Below are 20567 nucleotides of genomic sequence, written 5' to 3' on the forward strand. Positions count from 1 at the left end.
CTACATGGCATACCCTGTGACACGTTTTTTAGAGTTTGGCTGGGGATATCATTCCACGCAGTGATATTTGCCTGTCGCAGTTCATCACTATTTCCCGGCCGAGGACCATAGCTATTAATTCTGTGAGTTACTTCCGCCCACAGATTTTCAATTGGGTTCATATCTGGAGAGTTTGCAGGCCAGGGCAGTTGCTGAACCCATTGGTTTTGAAGAAAAACAGTGATTCTGTGGCCTCGATGTGGGGTTGCGCAGTCGTCTTGGTACACAAAGTTGTTCCTGAAGATGACTCTTACCAATCGAAGCATTGTTTGCTGTAGAATGTTTCTGTAGGAATCCTGGATGAGGTTGCCTCCTAGAAAAACCAACTGGTTCTGGGCACCAACATGAAATGCTCCCCAAACAGAGACGTTACCATCCCCTGCTTGCACCCTAGGCAGTACACAATCATCGGTTTATGTCCCTCGTACACGTCGGTGGACACGAATTCGACGATCAACCCTAAAAAATCCATATCTGGCCTCATCACTGAAAACGACGTGATTCCAGTGTTTTGGCTGCAAACGCACGTGGTCCCCAGCCCATTGCAGACGTCGCTGTATATGACCTCCTGTTAACAGTGGTTTCCCTACTGGCCTTTGTGCAAAATAACCGGCTTGCAGTAATCTCTTGTTCACGAGGGACCTTGAAACGGGCGTTTGAATGACATTCTGCCTCTCTTTTCTGAGGACACTGGTTGTCTTTGTACGACCAGCACGGCGTCCTCTAGGGAGAAGGCGATCCTGTCTTCTTGGTGTGATACGCGGACACCCTGGTCGAGGTATTGGAGTAGGTGCCCCTGTTGCAGCAATTCTTTGGAGGACTTCACAAACGGTTCCTTTATAAATGTTGAATTACCTGGCAATGGCTGTCCGTTTCTGGCCATTTTCTCTTAGAGCAAGAATCCCATAGTAAGCTGCGTTGCTTAGCTGTCGAACCATATCTTCACTAATGTACCTGCCAAGTTTCAGAGCGATCCCTTTGTTGCTTCTCTAAACACACTCCAAAGATTGACCACACCCATGCGTTTTTATACAAGGGCAGAAATTGCCGAAAAGACCACCCCTCACATTTCTGACCACAGAACATGCAACTGCATGCATCAATTGTTTCGAGAGTTGTGTGGTAATTAGGTAACACACCTGGCTACACATGGAGTGACACCTCAGCTTTGGATTTAAAGTAGTTAGAGAGAAATTAAATATTTTGTAGAAAATTTACTCGCCAAAAAATAATATTCCATATTAAGTGGTACAGTTAGGGCCTAAACATTGAAAAATACAATCATAGCTGTTGCAGACATACGCCTATTAGAGTGAAGTTGCTGTCTTTTGACAATCCTTATCTAAATTGATAAAGAGTACCATTAGCAGTAACGCAATAAACAACATACAAGTGCATTTATACTTTCACGGCACCAGCAGACTGTAACTGAGGACAACTTGTACTAGTATACGTATCTCAGTCAATCACCACTGTTTCAAAAGCGGAGCCATAGTTACAAACGGTACAAAAGTTTATGACATTTTTGTCAGTGAAAATGTCAGTAGTGTTTAATACAAATGCACCATTAACATGAAAATTTGATCCACAGTAACAATGAAATGTGTATATTTCTGGGGGCTTGAGATAAAATTAGAAATAAAAAGGTTTCGAACTATTTACTTATTGTGTACTGAAAAAAAGATGCGAGCCTATTTTCAACTTGGAGTAGAATTACTGTATTCGACTCTCCCAAAGACAAAACAAGTATCATGTTTTGTCACCAACAGGAAATGACGATATGTTTTCAACCAAAAGTGTAGCCCACGATTGTGGCTGCGCACGTGCTTACATATGCTGTGGGGTGACAGATATAGAGGACACTGCGTCACAGAAAGCAAAGTCAGCTACAATTAGGGCTCAAAACCAATTCCTTTTAATACAATAAAATACTTAATAGTTTTCTTGAAACTATCAAATCACTATTTTTTCTGTTAAAGGAGAACAAGCGCATGATACATGTCACCAAACCACATTTTTTTTTTTTTTTTTTGGTTTCCCTTGACCTGGGCATTCACCTTGTGAAGATATAGGCAACATTTTGATTCTCTCTTGGGATTAACTTCATGCACGACTGCCTGCGTGTCGGAGGTAAATCAACTAAAGATTGTCACTAGTACTTTTAGTACATTGCTTAACAATACCCCCGTGGCCCATTGGAGCCATTGATTAGGGTTTTCTGATCAACATTGCTGCTGATAAACCGAAGCCTAAGATAAGGTTTTGAGTTCTTTATGGATTAGAGAAATAATTGATGAATTCCCTGGACCAATCTTAAACTCTCCTAAGGGTCTGTACTACAGCGACGGGGTACGTGTATAACAAATCTCGTTATTGTAGTGTGTGTTTACGAGGTCCCAATTCTTTGCCTGGCTGACTGTGTAGGCGGAATAAAATTCCGTGTTGTGTGGCACTCGGATGCCACGGGTAATCCAAGGCAACTGGCACTTTGGGACTGATCTTCTGAAGAAGAGCGATGCTGATAAGGCAATGGTATTTCACGGGACACTCAAAGCAGCGAAAAAAGGACATTTTTTTGGTGAAACACGCCGATGTTATTCCCCTGGTGATGTCAAGAATCAACTTGGATGATGACTCAATTTTCCATCATACACGATAAATTGACTCAATCAAAAAAAACGGAGAATTAGAAAATATACATTTTGAACGGTGTGTTACTTCTAGGATTACGACAGTGCTGCTGGTAAATTAATTTCAAGCCAAGTAAGTGAAAACCTGGATGGCTTCCTCACATTGGACTTAGAGGAACTAAGAGGGCTTAATGAGGTACTGGTGTAAAAAAAGGGGGGAGCGCATTTGTAAATGAGCACGTTGGACGCAGCGAAACACCCATCAGAAACGCACTATGATACATTTATTCTACGAACCAAGGAGGTTCGCTTTTCTTTTTATCATTGGCCACTACCAAGTCGTAAACTCTTTTCAAATATTACTCTCGTGTGTAAAAAATAATGTGGGGAAATATTGTAAGGCTTGTGTGGAAGCTGCATTGCACATATTCCAACACATCTAAGGTTTTGGTGTTAGAATAGGTTTACTAAAAACGTTATATGACGGATACGGATATCTTCTCCCCATCTCAATTCGCGTGGTCGTGTTCACCGCTCACTGTGTGCAGTGTATGTAATATGCCACAGGATGTCTGTCGTATCGTATGTCGACTAAATCGTCTCCCACGCAAACCAGTTTGGTGCTGAAAGAAACTACATCGTAAGCTCACAATGGATAATGGACACAGCACATGTGCCTTTGAAAACCTCGCTTTACCAAGCATTGGTGTCTCCTAATGGAATTTTGATAATCCTCATTATCTCTTGGAATTTATACTCCAACGTGGGCACTGAAACATTGCCAAACTGTAAAGTGTTTTTTTTTAATGAAAGGACGATAGCTATCATTATTATATTTTATTATCACTAAAACTTAAACATGGATTTTGAGTATGAAGAGATAGAATTGGGTACTGTGCGGATGAATCAGGATGCGCCTAGAAAGACAAATGCGAAGGAAAACGAAGACGCGTGCGTACGCGACAGGCAAGACCCACGCTTTCCAATGCGCCTTGGCTGGCCTGTTGAGGACAACATGATTAGCAGTGGGAACAGAGTCTACTCGTCGTTGCAGGAGTACACCTTGCATAAATATGCTAGAAGTCATCGGAGAAATGTTGAACAAAAATTCAAAATTGCCGTCGAGGCCTTCACAGATGCTGAGCGTCATCATGGAGACTTCACCTTCGCCGCAGAGGACAAAAGCTTCACCGCTGAAGAACGTCTGCTATCTACGCCCAAAAGGTTCGAGTATGAAGAAATTGCTGAGCTGCCGTCTGAAGAGGACTCCGTGCCAAGTGACGTCCCTGAAGTTAAAACGTCACGTATCCAATATTCTCCCCTTCCCCATCGTGTCCGGTTTACTTGCAAGCGGCAAAGCGTCGACGCAAATCAGAATTTCACATCGTCAACTGAGAAATCTGATAAAAGGTAGGAGATTTGTGAATATTTTTTTTATATAAAACACATCCAGTATGATAAATTAACTTTTTTTCACAAAGATATATATATGAATTAATAAACAAACAAATAATTTGGAACTACTGTAGATCTTTCAACGAAGAATGAAATATAGGCGGTATAAATAAAATGATAGCACAAGATCTTGAAACGATTTCATTATCTCATCGTACCAGTAAGTGCTTAATTTGCCTGTGGATTGGTCATATACTTTTTCTCGTTTCCAAAGATTTTGTTTTCCCTTTTTGTTAATGTTGCATAGATATGTAAAAACATCTTAAAAGAAAAAATAGTTTAGCTATTTGATTCTTAAAATTCAAATATTTTGAATGATTTTAATTAATTACTACTGTACCGCTGATCGATATATAATCTAAATTGATGAATAGATCTGTTAGATTCACATCGCTACCAATAGAGGGCGGTGAAGGCGCGAATAAAACCCCACCTGTCATATTCCTTTCTCTCTTTCGGGAAAGATGGCGCCACCGTCGCGCTCACCTGTCTGCCTGTTGCCCTAGCATACATAAGTAAGGTAAATATTTAATTAGGGTGAAATGTGTCAGATTAATTAGACAGGCACCATTGTGCCACAGCTTGCATTCCGCACTCCTGGTGTTTCATTTATTGAATATATGATTGCTGGGTTTGTGTAAGACAACCCTCGGGCGATGTTCGGGTGCCCTCTCTGATATTGAGAAATAATGAAATAGTGATATCAATATCCATTGACAAAGGCATTACTTCATTGAACAAGCGCGGTGAAATACTGAACAAACAGTACTATAATAGTAACACCCTGGCGCGTGTGCACAATTGACACCTTTTCGCACTCTGGCATATTCTTCGATGTCACTATTACACCCGCTCTTACTGCAGGTCCCGTCAGTCTGATAAAATTCAATTTTCTTCATTGGCACAGGTGTCCTTTGAAGTAAATACGTTGTTTGAAATTCAAATCTTCCTTTTAATAATTCGTTTTATGATTTTAGCAAATATGATAACTGTTTGATGAGTGGGGTTTTAAGGGGGCAGGGTGACAGGCTTGGAGACGTCTGTTCTGGCCTACTGCTCTTCATCATTTCCCCAGTACTAAAGTGACTTTAGCTGTACAGCCAGTGGTCTTCTTGCACGTCTAATACTGTCTTATATAGGCCAGCTATGTAAATTCCAGATAATATTAGCGGACGTACATGTACATGCATCATTATATCTCAATTAACTGGTCATAAGGTGCCAAATAGTAATGAGAAATGTGGTTGTTGAACCAACGAGACACATTTTAAAGGGATTTTTTAGATGCAAGATGCATGTACAAGCAAAGAACATTTGGTTTACACGTTTAACAGTTCAGTTTAATATCAGAGACCAAATTTAATACGAGACAGGCCCGGTCTTTTCGAAAACCACTAAAGCAGCCGATAACATTGGAACAATCAATACCGAAAGACATGCTGCCCAGCTGTCGGTGTAATTTGTATGGCAACGTGGCTACCACTAATGTTCTCACCTGTATGCCTTACGCAACATATTAAAATTTAATTCGATTACTCTGCCTTGATGAAGACACGTGCTGGAAGACGGGAGTTTTACTGTCCTGTTATACTTGTAGCATATAGGTATATATAACGGGGGCAAAGGGGAGGTTTTCAAAAAACAGACCTGTGGATTTAATTCCCGTTTTGCCAAAAGGAAAAAAAGAAAAGATCCCTGAAAAGGCCTTTAATTTTTCTCCCCCCCCCCCCACACACACACCAAAATAATAATAATTAATCTCCCTGTTGTGTGGAGTATAAGAAGCGTGAACATGCGATGACTTGAAAAGTGGACGCTATGTTCATGTGATTTCAAAATTAATACAGTTAATGTCGTGATGATTGCGTCTCCTCTGCAGCCACACGCACTGATCAAGTTTGATTGCAGAAGTCAAATTTAGGTTTCGTGTTCTCACTATTTGGGTGAATCGGAATCGAGATGGGGAGAAGAACCTTATAGGGTGGATGTGAGGCATGCCCAGGACAAAATACCACCATACATATTAATCCTCTTAATAATAACATCGAATACGCTAGCTGCTATTATCATAACTGAAAAGGGATCAATCGGCAAACAAACTGAGCCTGGCGTCGATCTCTGCACGAGAGAGTGTAATTCCACAGATCAATACCACAAGACCGAGGGCACACAGCGACGCCGTCTTGTGCTGTCATGTGCCATGAATTATTCAATAAAGAATTCTATGTATTGATGGAAAGTATTGACAGATGCTCTTTCTTTTTTACCAGTATAATGAACTGAAACAATTGCTATAAACAGCCCCATTGGATAAGATAAGAAAAGCGGGATGCTGGGTGGCTTAGAATGAACTAGACTCTGTTGATGTCGTAGCATTAAGAGTATTATGGATGGACATTTGCGCTGATGCGTAGTGAAGGGATAGTGTCAGAGTATACATGTGCCTTTTCTATCTCTTTATTACTTAAATGCTAAGCAGTATGTACCCAATGCCTCTGTTGTTTAAGACAAAATACCACTGTTTTCCCCGATAATGCCTTTGAAACTGGAATGTCAGGGATATCTTAGCAGAGAATTACCACATTTCTAAAGAATCATAGGATTCACAGACGCTTTTCTCCGAAACCAATCAATTTATTGTTATAAGATCTGTCTGGTCTAATAAGAATAATTGAAAATTGACAACAGATGCGAATGTAGGGTGTAAGGTATCAACCAAAAAGGGAAAGGAGAATGGAAAGGACGCCTTCTTAATATGGTTTTCATCTCATCAGAGTGCATAAAAAACATTTGCCCCAAACCACTTTTGTTGCTAAGATTTTATTAACGGTCAACAGAATTCCCTTTTTCTTAATCTATGTGGTGTTCTGTAATGGTGAATTTTGGGAATCTACTAGAGAAAAATATTGTCGTATGCACAGTTCATTTCCGTTTCATGATTAACTTTCAATACACGGGCAACGTTAATTAATTGATTAATTAATTACGTACTTGGCATGAGATTCAAAGTAATGTCACTTACAGCAATTTTTCTTTGTTCCAATCCTAACACCGTAGATATAATACATAAATACTCCGTCCGAACGGAGTTAAGAATTAATAAATGATTAAGTTGTGTAATCGTACATCCCGCTTAGAATGAGAGCAATATATTTCACTAAAACACAGTGCTATTACCCGCCAAGTGCGTAATCGTTTCATTTCATTTTTCTGCATTATTGTTATTTTTATCTCCAAATTCAGATACTAACTGAAACAGTTAAATTCATAAACATCAAATGAGTAATTTTGATTCAACAAAATTTATAAGACAAATTGTGTTTAGAAACATGCTTCGCTGTGAAAAAAATATCACTTGCACCCTAGCCCCCCCCCTTAAAGTGTGCACCGATTGTTATCAAACTCTATATAAACTCTGTGGATTGTACTTATCTTAGTGTGAAATACATAAAAACCTGATTTACTTTTAATTAAAATTTTTCAATTTGCAAAACGCTATTGCACCCAGATTCAAAACAACGACTTACTGTATCTGAAGTTACATTCTTATTCGTTTCACTGTATCGCATATAAATCATTTATTGTTAAATAACGCGCAACTTAAAAAAAAAAAAAACAACCACCGCATCAAATTCAAATCATTTTATTTCGTTAACCCTTGCTATGAGCTGTTGCATGCCTGTCTGCGTCGTTATGCTTTAACTGTACTTGTCGCAAAGCCTGGTTGTAACGATGCTAGAAGCGGAATAGTTTTAAATGAAGTTTATTTTGCAACTGCATCATGAAGTACGGGAAATCAGAATAAATAATAGAAACGTTGTACAAAAGAAAAAAAAGACATGAGCCCTATTTCATGTTCAGGCAATGCATCTGGGACAAACTTATAAAACAGGTGTACAGAAATAAGAAAACTAATGCTTAAGTTGATATTCAAAAGTTATCGTCCGATAATTTCATCTTCTGATCGCGATCTGGGACAAAGCCAGCTTTTCGCTGGGCTTGTTGGGACGAAAGTCCATCCTCTGCATTTTTCCGTGCCCAAGATGTTGCCGAATTGATTACCTTTTCCCCTTCATCAATATCCCAAACAGTAGCCCCGTCTTGAGATCCCTCCGTAACTCCCTGATAATGAGAAGGAGAGCAGAAAACAATACATCTTCTGCATTGATTACTCGGCAGCTGTATTAATTTCTTCATCGATTATTGATGCAAACAGCGGTAGTGGGGCTTGTCCGCGGAACACCTGGCACATGTGTCGTACAGCGAGTCGTAAGAGCTCGCTTGTCACTGTTAAGAGGTGTGTTGTACTGACTGTAACTCTCAACATTGGTCCGGACATGGGATAAGTGGGACTTTTGATTCCGTAGGATATTAAACGACACCATGAAGTCGAGTAGAAATGAACGTAGGCGTGTTCGGAAAAGTGCTCACGTTGTTGAGTAGTTTCCGAGTTGAGAAGTTAATTTTGCTAAAGAAAGGGTGATAAGGCAGACAGCAACTGGTGTGAATTCTTAACGCGCGCTTCGACACTTCTAAAAAGGAAATTTAAAGATTGTTCATTTCGAGTACGTAACTTGACGCCTTTGGAGAGATACTGAAGGAGAATTCGAGCGTTGAGAGCCCACTCGCTTAGAAAGTTGGAGAAAGTTGTTGCCTATTGTTTCGAAGTGAGTATTGAAAAATCAATTTTGGCAACATGGCGCCTCCTCGAGTCTGTTGGACCCAAGCGCCAAATCTGGTGATTTTGTAAGCGCAGCGCAACGAAGGATCAGCGTGCTCCAGGGGTGTAGGCACGCGATCTTGCAGTTAGTGGACCGGTTGCTCTACCAATACCATTATGGATAAGCTAAAGCCAGCCCCGTATCTGTTGGTTAATAAGGTAACCAAGGGCATCCCATCTCCAAATATCTCGGCGCGATATGAGAGGGAAGAAGACGAAGGAAGGTCGCAATATGAGACGATGGTGAATGTGATGAAGACGCTTCAATGTGCAGGGGCCTCCCAGAAAAAGAAAACATCGCTGTCGCCCACGATGACTCCCGAAGAGCGGAAACGCGAGAGAAACAGCAGTGACAAAACAGTCACGTTTGCGTTGAACCACAACGCACAAATGAAGGCACCAAGACCCGACCCCAAAGAGGGGGTCGACGAAAAACGGATGGAAATGAAAGGAAGCGAAGCTACAAACTTCTTACAGAGTTTCAAGACGAAAAAGCGGGAAAAGGATAACGAAAAATTCGAGCGGATTCAGAGTACAATTAAAGGATATAAACAAATTTACGCAGAGGCTCGCGCCGCTCAAAGAGAACAGGCAGCTGCGGAGATGCAACCAATGCTCAACCATACTGCTGAGATCCTTCATCCTGGGTGAGTAAAAAATGCAGAAGTACCCTTTTACATCCCCTTCGCCATCCCCTTTGTGCCCATAATTATATCCATAAAGTCATTGGTTGTGAAAGTTTCTAGCAGTATGGCTTATCCGAAAAAAAAAAAGGTGACGCGAGTTGACGGCGTTATACTTTAGTTTACATGTATCTTTCAAATCATTTTTAAGATTAAATTTGTGAATGGCCCTGTGATTCCTCCTTTTCTACGAATTTTAAAATGGTGATAGGTGCAATTACTGTGATCTTGTATACTAAGTAGATTGTGACAGCTTCTGACAAATTATATTGAAAAAGGTCAATGCTGGGATTAAGCTTCGAAAAATATGGTCCGTTGGAATTATTTTTAACAATTTGCAATCACGATATCTTAAACAAGTAGAACGGCATTCGCCACGACTTGCTTTGATCTCAACATTGCCAATTAAGATCTGTAAGACATATTTGTGAAATGTATAATGGTTCCCCAGCGTGTAACTTCCGAAACTTAACGATTAACTCTCCAACGTTTAATCTGGGTCCATTTTCTCACACGCTAAATGTATCACTTACTCCCCCTGAAAAGAACCCTTAAAGCATGTTCGCACATTTGTGTTTATAACCAATTCACTAATTATTTTATATTTGTTCATTCGTTCAGTGCGTCAACAATGCAAAATATCGATCGCTTGTAAGCAGACGATCGTCCGTCGCGAATTGACTGAACACAGACACGCACGCGTTTGTAAAACTAACAGAAACCAAGATCCTATTTAATGAGGCATAACTGCTGTATTCCATCCATGTCAGTGCTGCAGAGATAGTTTCTTTATTGGCTCCATTGAAATTTACATCACTGCGGTTTAGTTTTGCATTTCTTAACACAACTAATCGCAGCGGCAACCCATTACTTTTTCCTTAAGCATCATACAAAATGTGCCCGATACTTACGCCGTTTGAATAAAACGTGTAGCAATTAGCGTAAATTTTGCTGCATGTGCTAAAGTAATTCATTTTAACAGACTAAATATTAAGCAGCTCTACGACAGTTATAGTACATATGCATGATATCTGTTGTATTATTCATACTGCAGTTTTCAAAATGCAAAGCAAAGTGAACGAAATACTAGATGTTATTGATATAGTGTTACTAAGGCCCATCTTATAACTTGGTGCATTAAATAAACTGCAAATATTTGGTAAAGTTCGATTTTTATTTAAGTGCAAACGTCATTTTAGATACGCGCTTAATTCCTATCATTTAGATATCTAGGCACAAGTTTCTGAATTGAAATGGCATAGGAGAAACAGTTTTTTAACTTGCTATTTTTTCACTGCCCTTCAGTCTTTACGACAGTACTTTGGGCGTATTTTCCGTCATATTCTTAGGTCTGAATCTTCACCTACTTTTTAATTGGACCTCCCCCCTCCCTACCAATGGACTGAAGCAAAACTATTTCAATAAAGACCACGAAGGAAAATTTTAACAAACATGTCCTAAGGCATGTCATGGGCATTGATAATTATTATTTTGGTAAATTGGCGGACAAACAGCGGACGGGAAAGAAGATCGCCTGAAATATCGATTATAATATATAGATATGGTCTCCACACTCCTTCCATTCTACATAATTTCCAGCACCGTTTCCCATCTGAATCTTAATCACACAGTTGGTACTCATTACTCACGTATATACTGCCAATCTCAAATCTTTTTTTTTTTTTTTCAACACATCTGTGTCGTGTTTCAAAGGAAGGAAGAAAGACACACACAGGGGAAAATAAGCTACCCGCAAGTGTCATTCTCTATTTCAAAGAGTCACTGTGGCCTAAATGAGACGAAATATTTACAGGCTGTAGGTTTTATATAATGGTCTCGCAGCTACACAATTGCACGTATTAAAATTAATTCGATAAGACGTATTGATTATACATGCAACTGTACAACCAGTCGTGCATACCAAATAAGTAAATGACTTTACGCCTCCCCCCCCCCCATCCTCACTCACTGCAACCCTTGCTTTCTCTCTTAGTATTAGTTTGGCAGTCGCATCTTTCGTTCATCTGTTTGTATCAATATATCCGTGTATTTATCCACTTAATATCTTGTTCTCGATTTCGATCTCGTGTAAGACATGAATGATAGATGTTATTTTATTTCGCATAATAGAATTTATATTTCCCATTCAACTTAAGTTCAGCCAATTCCAATGGTGAACATTCCTTAATCATGTCATTTAGCCTTCGTTGGCCTATCTACAACACAAGTACCACAGTATCTATCATTATTCACGTATTCATTCATTAAGCCGTCCATTCCGACAGTATCCCATTGCCCCAGTATTTAATTCCAGTTTACAGCTGCTTCGCTTCTCTAAACAAAGGCGAGGTAATCCGCTCCGTATAATTAGGTAAGGTAATTCAGTTTAGGCACATAATTACGAATTATAAATCAATCGCCCGAGGGTTCTGTTTACCAAATTCTTTTCCCTCAAATTAATCACCAGTGTTTTGGTATCTATTTTCGGCCTATCCATCATATGTTTGTGTCATCATTCAATTAAAAGGAGCACGGTCAATATTTATATACGCAAGGCTTCGGTTTTGCATTGAAGTCTCCGATATAATCCCGATTAACGGTGTTCCCTGTGTGTTTTTCGATATACCCATGAGTGGCCTGATTGGACGAACACCAAAACCCGTTGCCAGCGTCACAATTATTATTATTATTTTAATATGGCAAAATTATTGACTTTGATTTCCCGAGATGAAAGAAAGCCAATGCTGCTACAGTAGGCAGGTGTTCTGGCACCGTGGGACTTCCCTTACGCACGCAAAAAACAATGGTTAAAAATAATAATGAAAATGCTGAATATTGTTCCCTCTGCTTGTGTTTATTAAATACTTTTCCGGGTATTTCCTTGAACAACAAAACAAATACTGAATATTTTCATTTTAAAAGGACATGATTAACTTGAATTATCATTAATAAAAAAAACATAATATTACAATTTCTGCCACAGCTGTCAAGCGCTCAATAAAACTGTGTGTGATTTATATATAGATTTCACTTCACCGAATATTCAAACGATTCAAATTGAGCACTGTCCTCAGTATCCTACGGTATTTATACTACAATAAGTATATATACTATAATAAGCTTAAAGCCTTTGCAGTATGCGTCAAAATACTCCAAAAAAGTTATAATTACGATGCATTTAACCGAACATCGTAATAAAAAAGTCACAAGTTGTTTTTGTTTTACATATGCGGTTACTCATCTAATGCTACGCACAAAGCTCTATTAGCATGCCTGAAATTGTGTTAGAGTTGCAAACACAGTTAGTTCTGCATTCCTAATAGAGCGTGCATGTACAAGTAGTACAACCATCGCAAGGGAGATGCAATACAATTACTTTACAGCCTTCTTCAGTCTACGGCATCTATCGCAGTTTAAATGAATAGTCAATAATAAGTTAAGGATTCCGAGTTAAGTAGGTCCGCTGTCTAGCAATTTATACTTGTTGTCTTTTGACTCGGGTAGCTATGACTTGGCTGTACTAGCAATGCCGAGGTGTTACCCAATGGTATACATTATATACATGACCGAGCATTGAAGTAAACACCGGCATACTATAAACATGTACACCTCACTCCACAAACTGATTTTAAGAATCAAAATCTGAGCTCGATTTACCTCAACCTAATAGCATAGCAACCGTTTCGTCTATATAGTAGGCTATTTTGTCAATTACTTCAAGTAACATCATTGTTTTCTGGCGTGTTTCTGGCCTAACACAATTTCAAAAGTCAAACTAATTAAGATACTGCATCTGGAATACTGGATGTTTGATTGAAAACCGAATATAATCTCGCAAAAAAAATTATTCAACTATGACAAAAGATTATTTAAATTCATCACATCAATTGTAAGCAATCAATGAACAACGCAACCTCTGCAAAAAGTCACAGTTTAATATAATGTATTTGCCACTGTAAAGCAAATTACGCATGTAGGATCTATACAGCGGATATTCTGCTGTGAAAAAACGGGAGAGATCGTCAGGTGCTGACATCTATCGAACGTTCATATGCTTGATTATTTCTCTATCATCATATTATGATGTGATCTAGTATTACCTGCCGGAGATACAATAAATTATACAGTATGCTGTTATTAGACCATCCAGTAGGTCCTGAATACATTACAGCTTCAGCGATCGATACTTGCAAACAGTGGCCCTGCAGGCGTCAGGCGGTTTGATAAAATGCTGTTCAGCGTTTGCCCAAAAGTACATTTTTTTTCTGTTGAGGCTTGACTTGTACATCTGATAATGTTATTTGACAAATTGAACGGCTCAAAAAAAGCTGTTTACCAAAACGTATGTACACTGTTTATTTCTCGAAATAGACGCTACGATTTCCCAGGATTGACTGCTAGTGACACCTAGGGACTAAAAAAGCATCTTTTAAGAGTCCCATCAGATCTAGTTTTGAACATCTTCAATAGAGAGCATGTTTCTGTCGACATGTATATATTTACACAAAGTGCTTCTGTAAGATTGGGGCTGATATATTTCTCATATGTGCTCTACATACCACCAGCACGTGATATGATATGTTTTCTTGATTGGAAATATGCCACTAATAAATAAACGAAGACATACTAGTACGCTTAAATTTTTCCATAAAGATAAAAATGCATTTTAGTCCTACTATTATTTACGCTTAAGAATATAATAGAAAGAAAAATGGCTATTATTTGCTAACAATAAATCCTATAACCCTTTATTCATTAACGATGCTCAAATATATGCATTAATAAACGATAAGAAAGTAGCATTGAGTGGTTCCTGGTGTGTAAGAATGCTTCGTTATGTACGCCTAGTTCAATACCACCTCAAAGACACACGAAGCATTAGCTGCATTTAAACGCCCACCAAGAAGGCAATCCAGAAAATTCAACTATTGATTTCTGGTGTTTGAGGTTTTTATTTTCTCCCCTTTTTCCCTCTGGTCACATATTGAACGCCGTAAAAGTATAATTAACAAGTCAGTGATATCGTCCTGTGTCAATACAACCGCGAGTCCTTTTCTATTGTCAATAATGTTTTAGCGAGTTCCCACTGCCAGATATATTGGGGCTATTCCCGATCGTAATTGTTTATTTCCTGGACACCTTTGACCGATGACTTAATATTACACCAAATCATCCCATCTTATTGCACGTCGGTGGCCTGCAGATACTTTCTGCCAATATATTGTCCCAAAACTCCGTGGAAATATAACTGATGATATAGGATATTAGTCCCAATATCTCCTCTTTTCACTGTTCATGTTTAATGTTAATTATGATAATAATAGCAATAACAGCAATATTAATGACAATGATAACAAAGGGACTTTTTAGATTAATTGCAGTTTTCTATGGTCATACAAATTTGGTACTATGTACCAAGGCCACAGATTGATCTTTCACTAGATATTAACAGATATGTCTCTGGTTAAATAGATGACTAATCTCTGTACTGTGAGCCTCAGCAAAAATGTCCACAGAATATTATAACTGCGGCCCTGGCAGAGGGTACAAATTTGGTGTCAAATGTGCAATAGTTTTATGGTGCATGTGCAAGTTAACTTTAAGTTGCTGGTTAACCAAATTCACGAACTTCGTCGGGTTGTGTCATATAGTGTAGGTATTTTTGATGTATTTAGTTATTCAATGTTTGACGCAGACTTTTTAATCTGTTTAAGGTGTATGTTTGGTATACACGCACTGTTTTGACTGAAATTGACAAGCTGCAGTAACACAAATGCCACCTTTATTCCTCAAATTAGAAATGTAATAATTCACTTAACTCTCCCACTTGTGTTTGTATTCATCACTTTAACTGTGATACAGAGAGAGGAGTGGGGGGTCCGGTTTGTCAGTAATTCATTATTTTCTCTTCTTATTTTCAGAAACCCGTACCATAAAAAGTGGATAATATTTTTATTAATTTTGCTGAATTTATCTAACTGTACTAGTAGGTCATGCTCAATTGCACAAGCTAAGACAGCAACCGCCACTTTAATCGCCTTCGTCACACCCTTAGAACCTGAAGCTCGGGTTAACCTCGTAAATATTTGGTTGTCAACTATTACACGTTGCAGGTGGCGTACAAAAATGTGATCATTCTCTTTCTATCTCATTAAATCAGACCCTTCTCCTTCGATCGCCGTTGTTTCCAACCCAACCAAATATTGCAAAGCAAATGTGAGCCGCCATCGGCAGATGGTGCATGTTAAATATGATATTCCATTAATATCGAAATTGCATCCAATTTGTCCGATAAATGCAGTTTTCATCACTCTAGAATCCATAGTCTGACTACGTCATGTATTAATGTGGAACAGACATTTACTGTAAAGTGGCCTTAGACGTATTTCCCCGTGTATAATTTACAAAAAATCATTAGTCACAGCAAGCACAAGAATTTCTCCTTTTTAAAACTTTCTTGTTATATTTTGAAAATATCGTCGAAAATATAGACATAAGCCCAAGTATTCACTATTTGCGATGAGCCTGCACTTTGAAGACATATAAATGTATAAATCACCAGGCGCCTACAGTGTTGATGGCATATTAAGTCACAGTGCCCGTTCCTCTTGGGACTACATCTGCGATATTAACTTGGATCACAATGTAGGGCATGGGAAACCATCAGCGTCGTGTTTTTATACTTTTAACACGAAATTGCAACATCAACATCGTGTTTTTATACCTTAACTGATTTTACTATTAAGAGAGTACATTTCAGCCATTTTGTTTTACTCTATTTATTTGCTACATTCATTTGTGAATTAGAAGAGCTAGCCTCGTTTCATATGGCAATACAAAAAGCAGACAACCTAACTGATTTTCCTTTTATTTAAACAGTTTTAATCATTAAAAGCATAATATTCACTGCTAATTTATTTGCTTAAAACGTACAGTTGCACAATATTGCTTGTCTGTTAAACATGCAAATTAACTCAGACATGTCCAGCGTCTGCTGTCATCATTGCTGAAGGGGTATATGTTTAATCACAGCATCCTGAAACTATGAAGTTCAAAGTAATGACAATTTTGCTGTTGTGAAATGTCTTATGTAGTGGAATTGCATGGGAAAATGCTTTCAACATTTTTTGAATCATTCATAAAGTCTCTTCTCTGTTGTTTGCTTACCAAATTAGAAATGTGCGACTATATGGGGGAGAATATTTGGTAACATTAATAAATCCACTTTGCGGTTGATGACTATTAAATATGTCGTGTTTTGGAGATTGAAACTATTTAAGTTGTAGGAAAAAGCATTGAAATTTCAGCTCATGCCTATAATGACAAAATATGGTAATGTAATTTGGTCTGATCCAAGAAATTCAATATATGATTTCAAAAACGTATTGAAATACAGTAATCTGAACTAATGAATAAAGATGAAGTTAACATTGGGCATATCAGCAAAAGTGTCGAAAGCACAATCAAATTTTCTTTCCTGTATTGTTTGCCTTCACTGCCCATACCCTTTACGCCTTTAGCATAATATCCGAACGTATTGTCTAAGTGTGTACCTTATAAGGTGAAACTTTTTTTAAAAACCCATGAACGGCGATCTATTTTCAATACACATAGGCATATACGCAAATTAAGCTAATGCAGAATATTACAAAAACACTCGTGTTCCCGCTACAAATTATAATCGTTAAATAAGCTTGATTTTAACCTTGTATTTAGACGAAGCAAAATCACTTCTTAACACCAAATACTGTCATCAAAACTCCGAACAAATTTATCCCAAATTGCACAGTAACGAAGTTATTGACATTGGTCTTGAAATAAGGGTCAACGCGTTTTCACAAACGGAAATTTATATGCCAGCCATTGACTGGCTGGAATATCGGAATCATGTGTGACTGGGTTTCTATTGTGTGGTGTGTGTTATTTACTCAGCCCTGCAAAACACAAGAAGACCGATATATATAATCAGGAACGGCTGTACTTATATGGTTTCCAATGTCAAAACAAATGAATATGAAATATGTTTTTGATTAGCATTTATTTTAACTAATTGACATATCTTCGATATATATACATGTATGTCACTACTTTATTCTGAGTAGTGATATTTAGATCAATGTTGATGTAATTCCTCTTCGGTGATATAGCCCAATCCGATTGTGTCGAATTAAAAATGTGCCATTTACGTAAAATATGTTATTAAGAAGCGAACCATGTGAATAAGCCAGTAAAACACTCCATTCGATATTGCACGTGTTTTGTTTGTCAGCCTATCAAGAAGTAGGCCTGTTTAAAGCTCGCTGGCTCCGGTCAATAAAGTCCTGAACAAACTGTCAATTTCTGTAGTAAGTATAAACCTCATCAATAATACATGCAAATGCAACTTTGTAATGGCGGGCCTCTGGTGGTGATTCTATGATGACGTCACAATTTACAAAAGCACACGAACACGGCTGTGATAGAAATTAATTTTTGTGGTGCACTTATACATGTATGCATTTGGATGACTGCAGCTAGACTGTACTTTGGATTTTGTGGTACTGCAATCATAGACCGTGTGGATCAATACATCACCTAGATCTGCAAAACAGAAGTAGATACGACTTGGCAGGTGTGGCGTTTCCCTGATCAATATATTACCTCAAACTGTAGCGTAAAACAAAAGGATTAATATATGAAATAGTAACTTGACTCCTGCTCTCTGAACGTGTCCTGTCGGAAACATGCAATTTGACTTGGATTTGGATTTCAAGTATAACCTACTGACTATACATCGAATTATCCAGTGCCTTTGTGACGTCATGGATTACTCCGCGCTTTTGGCGACGTAAACTCGCGTGCGCGGCTCCTGGAACCCGGGGTCTCAACTTTGGATTAACAAGTCTTGGCTAATCATATAACAAAGACCGGAGTATCTATCCGTTAAGACACCGTAGCAGTCGTTTTAATTGACAAAGATAGTATTCCCGGTGAAATCTGGACATATATCGGATTATGCAACGCGACCATTCTCGGAGTACCATTGTTTGGAAGTATCATTGGATGATCGATCGAGGCCTGCCTAGCAAGCATACATGACGATTCATTATATTGCCATAGCATTCAGAGAATGATTTGAAGCTCACCAAACAAGAGAGAGAAAGAGAAGAAAAAGTGGCAGCGCTGTACGATTATTGTCAAATTGCTGCCCAAACTGAAACAACATGGCGATTGCAGAAACCAACAACTATGAATCCGCCAATAGCTTTCTAGAAGAGACTGCTTATGTTAATCTTGAATGCTGCTGAAATTAGTCTGGTTTATATACGCGTAAAGGCGACGACATCGAATCACCACCATCAACGAGGTCAAAACAGAAAGTGTTTTTTGTGCGTGTGTCCTTTGTTTTAAATTCGACTGATTTTGCATATTGTACTTATCATGGATGTCTTTACCAGGGTTGGGAGCTTGTCTCCGGGCGAAACTGGTCCAGATGGCAGTCAACGGTCTGGGAGCAAAGAAAATTCCCTAAAAAGTGGAAGCAAAGGGGCCAACAGACTTAGTCTTCCTGGAGTTGGTGGAACAAATACTCGTTCACTGTTCATCTTCAGTGAGGAGAACTTCATAAGAAAATACGCCAAAATGATAATTGAGTGGCCATATCCTTTTTCTGATCAACCGACGGATTATAAGGGTGTTCTCACTCTGTTATTATGGAAGTTGATAAATATACGACAAAGGTAAGTCTTACTGGCGTGCTCAGCCGAAGAAATAACTACAGTATCAGAGGTAAGTGGCTATGTGACAGAATGCATGTTGATAATGTGCAAAAATTAACCACCCCATTGTACAATAACTAGAAACAAAAACTCTTACCAAACTTCTCTTTAAGTCTTTGTCTGTGGCATGTTATATATGATACGCGCTTACTCTCCAAGCAAGCATGTCAGTGAGATTCCAACACGTGGTCCACGTGTCCTGAACAACCCAAAGTGCCAATCACTCCAAATGGGTTATCATCCACAAATTATCAAATACGTTAGATAGCGGTCGATACTCAATATACCTAACCAGGTAACACTCAGTTTACATGTAAGTGTGTGTGTGGTATTGCATATTTTCATGCCTATCAACTTAACGCTTTTGTTACGAAACGCTTAAATTGATCAATAAAATATATTTCAAGTTAGCCTTGTCGAACGATTCTAGGAGGTTCTACAACACTTTAACTTACATCTGGTGGCTTCATTATTTCTTAATTAGTTTGCGAAATAATGAAGCCACAAATGGTCTACATTTATTTAAAATTAGCTACATTCTTAACGTCATAACTGATAATTATGTACCAACTACCAGCTTGCATTTTCTCAATGTAATGTACTGGTATCTTATGCTAGGCACCATTAATGGAGTTAGATTAGGACATATTGATTGGGAAATTTCTTCTGTAATATTTCATGAAACATCATTTTGACAACTTGGCGTAATGACTCGATCGTGAGCTTTAAAAAGGTGAAACTTGATTTCGTCAGCGGCCATGGTCTTAATGGATGGGTTGCTTAGATTTTTCTTTCCCCCGTAATTTTGTCACGTGTCCCCAGTTTTCCTTTCCCTCAGGCCAGCAGTGAAATGAAATCTACTATGCCGCTAACATATCAAAAGGCCAAGTTTTCTCAAAGGATTATTACTTTAAAATCACAAGTACACACGGTAGCCAAGACTTGCAGCTACACAACCGCCCAGCTCATTGCTATAATGGCGTTTGTAATTACCGGCAACAGCTCTGTTACTGCCCTAAACTGCGGAAGGATACAATTAGAAGCTGTACCACAGCACTGATATTTTAGTTGGGTTTGACGACTTGCTTAATGAATATATGCGCATCTGAATGTATGGAGTCCTAATGCAGTTCCGAACACATGCATACGATATGGCTGTCCCGGTTTTGTTTATACGCTGGTCATTTGTTCTACCTATCTGGGTCGCTGAATGTGTGAACAGGGCGTGAAATGTATGATTTCAGTTTTACACAGTGCTCTTTCATCCAACGTAGAGTCATTA

General features: G+C 38.6%; 1 protein-coding gene across 5 annotated transcripts in view; it reads left to right on the forward strand.

Annotated features, from left to right (window-relative positions):
- Positions 1–20567, forward strand: part of LOC106170041 (voltage-dependent calcium channel type A subunit alpha-1) — a 150133-nt gene that overhangs the window by 28447 nt on the left and 101119 nt on the right. For all 5 annotated transcript variants that reach the window (XM_087008330.1, XM_087008325.1, XM_087008327.1 and 2 more), the window contains exon 3: positions 18965–19164. In XM_087008330.1, coding sequence (XP_086864456.1) covers positions 18965–19164 — 200 coding nt within the window. The remainder of the gene's footprint in view (positions 1–18964; positions 19165–20567) is intronic.

This window comes from Lingula anatina, chromosome 3 (genome assembly GCF_051362555.1).
Source record: "Lingula anatina isolate TDL-2025a chromosome 3, LinAna3.0, whole genome shotgun sequence".
In the NCBI taxonomy this organism is placed as follows: domain Eukaryota; kingdom Metazoa; phylum Brachiopoda; class Lingulata; order Lingulida; family Lingulidae; genus Lingula; species Lingula anatina.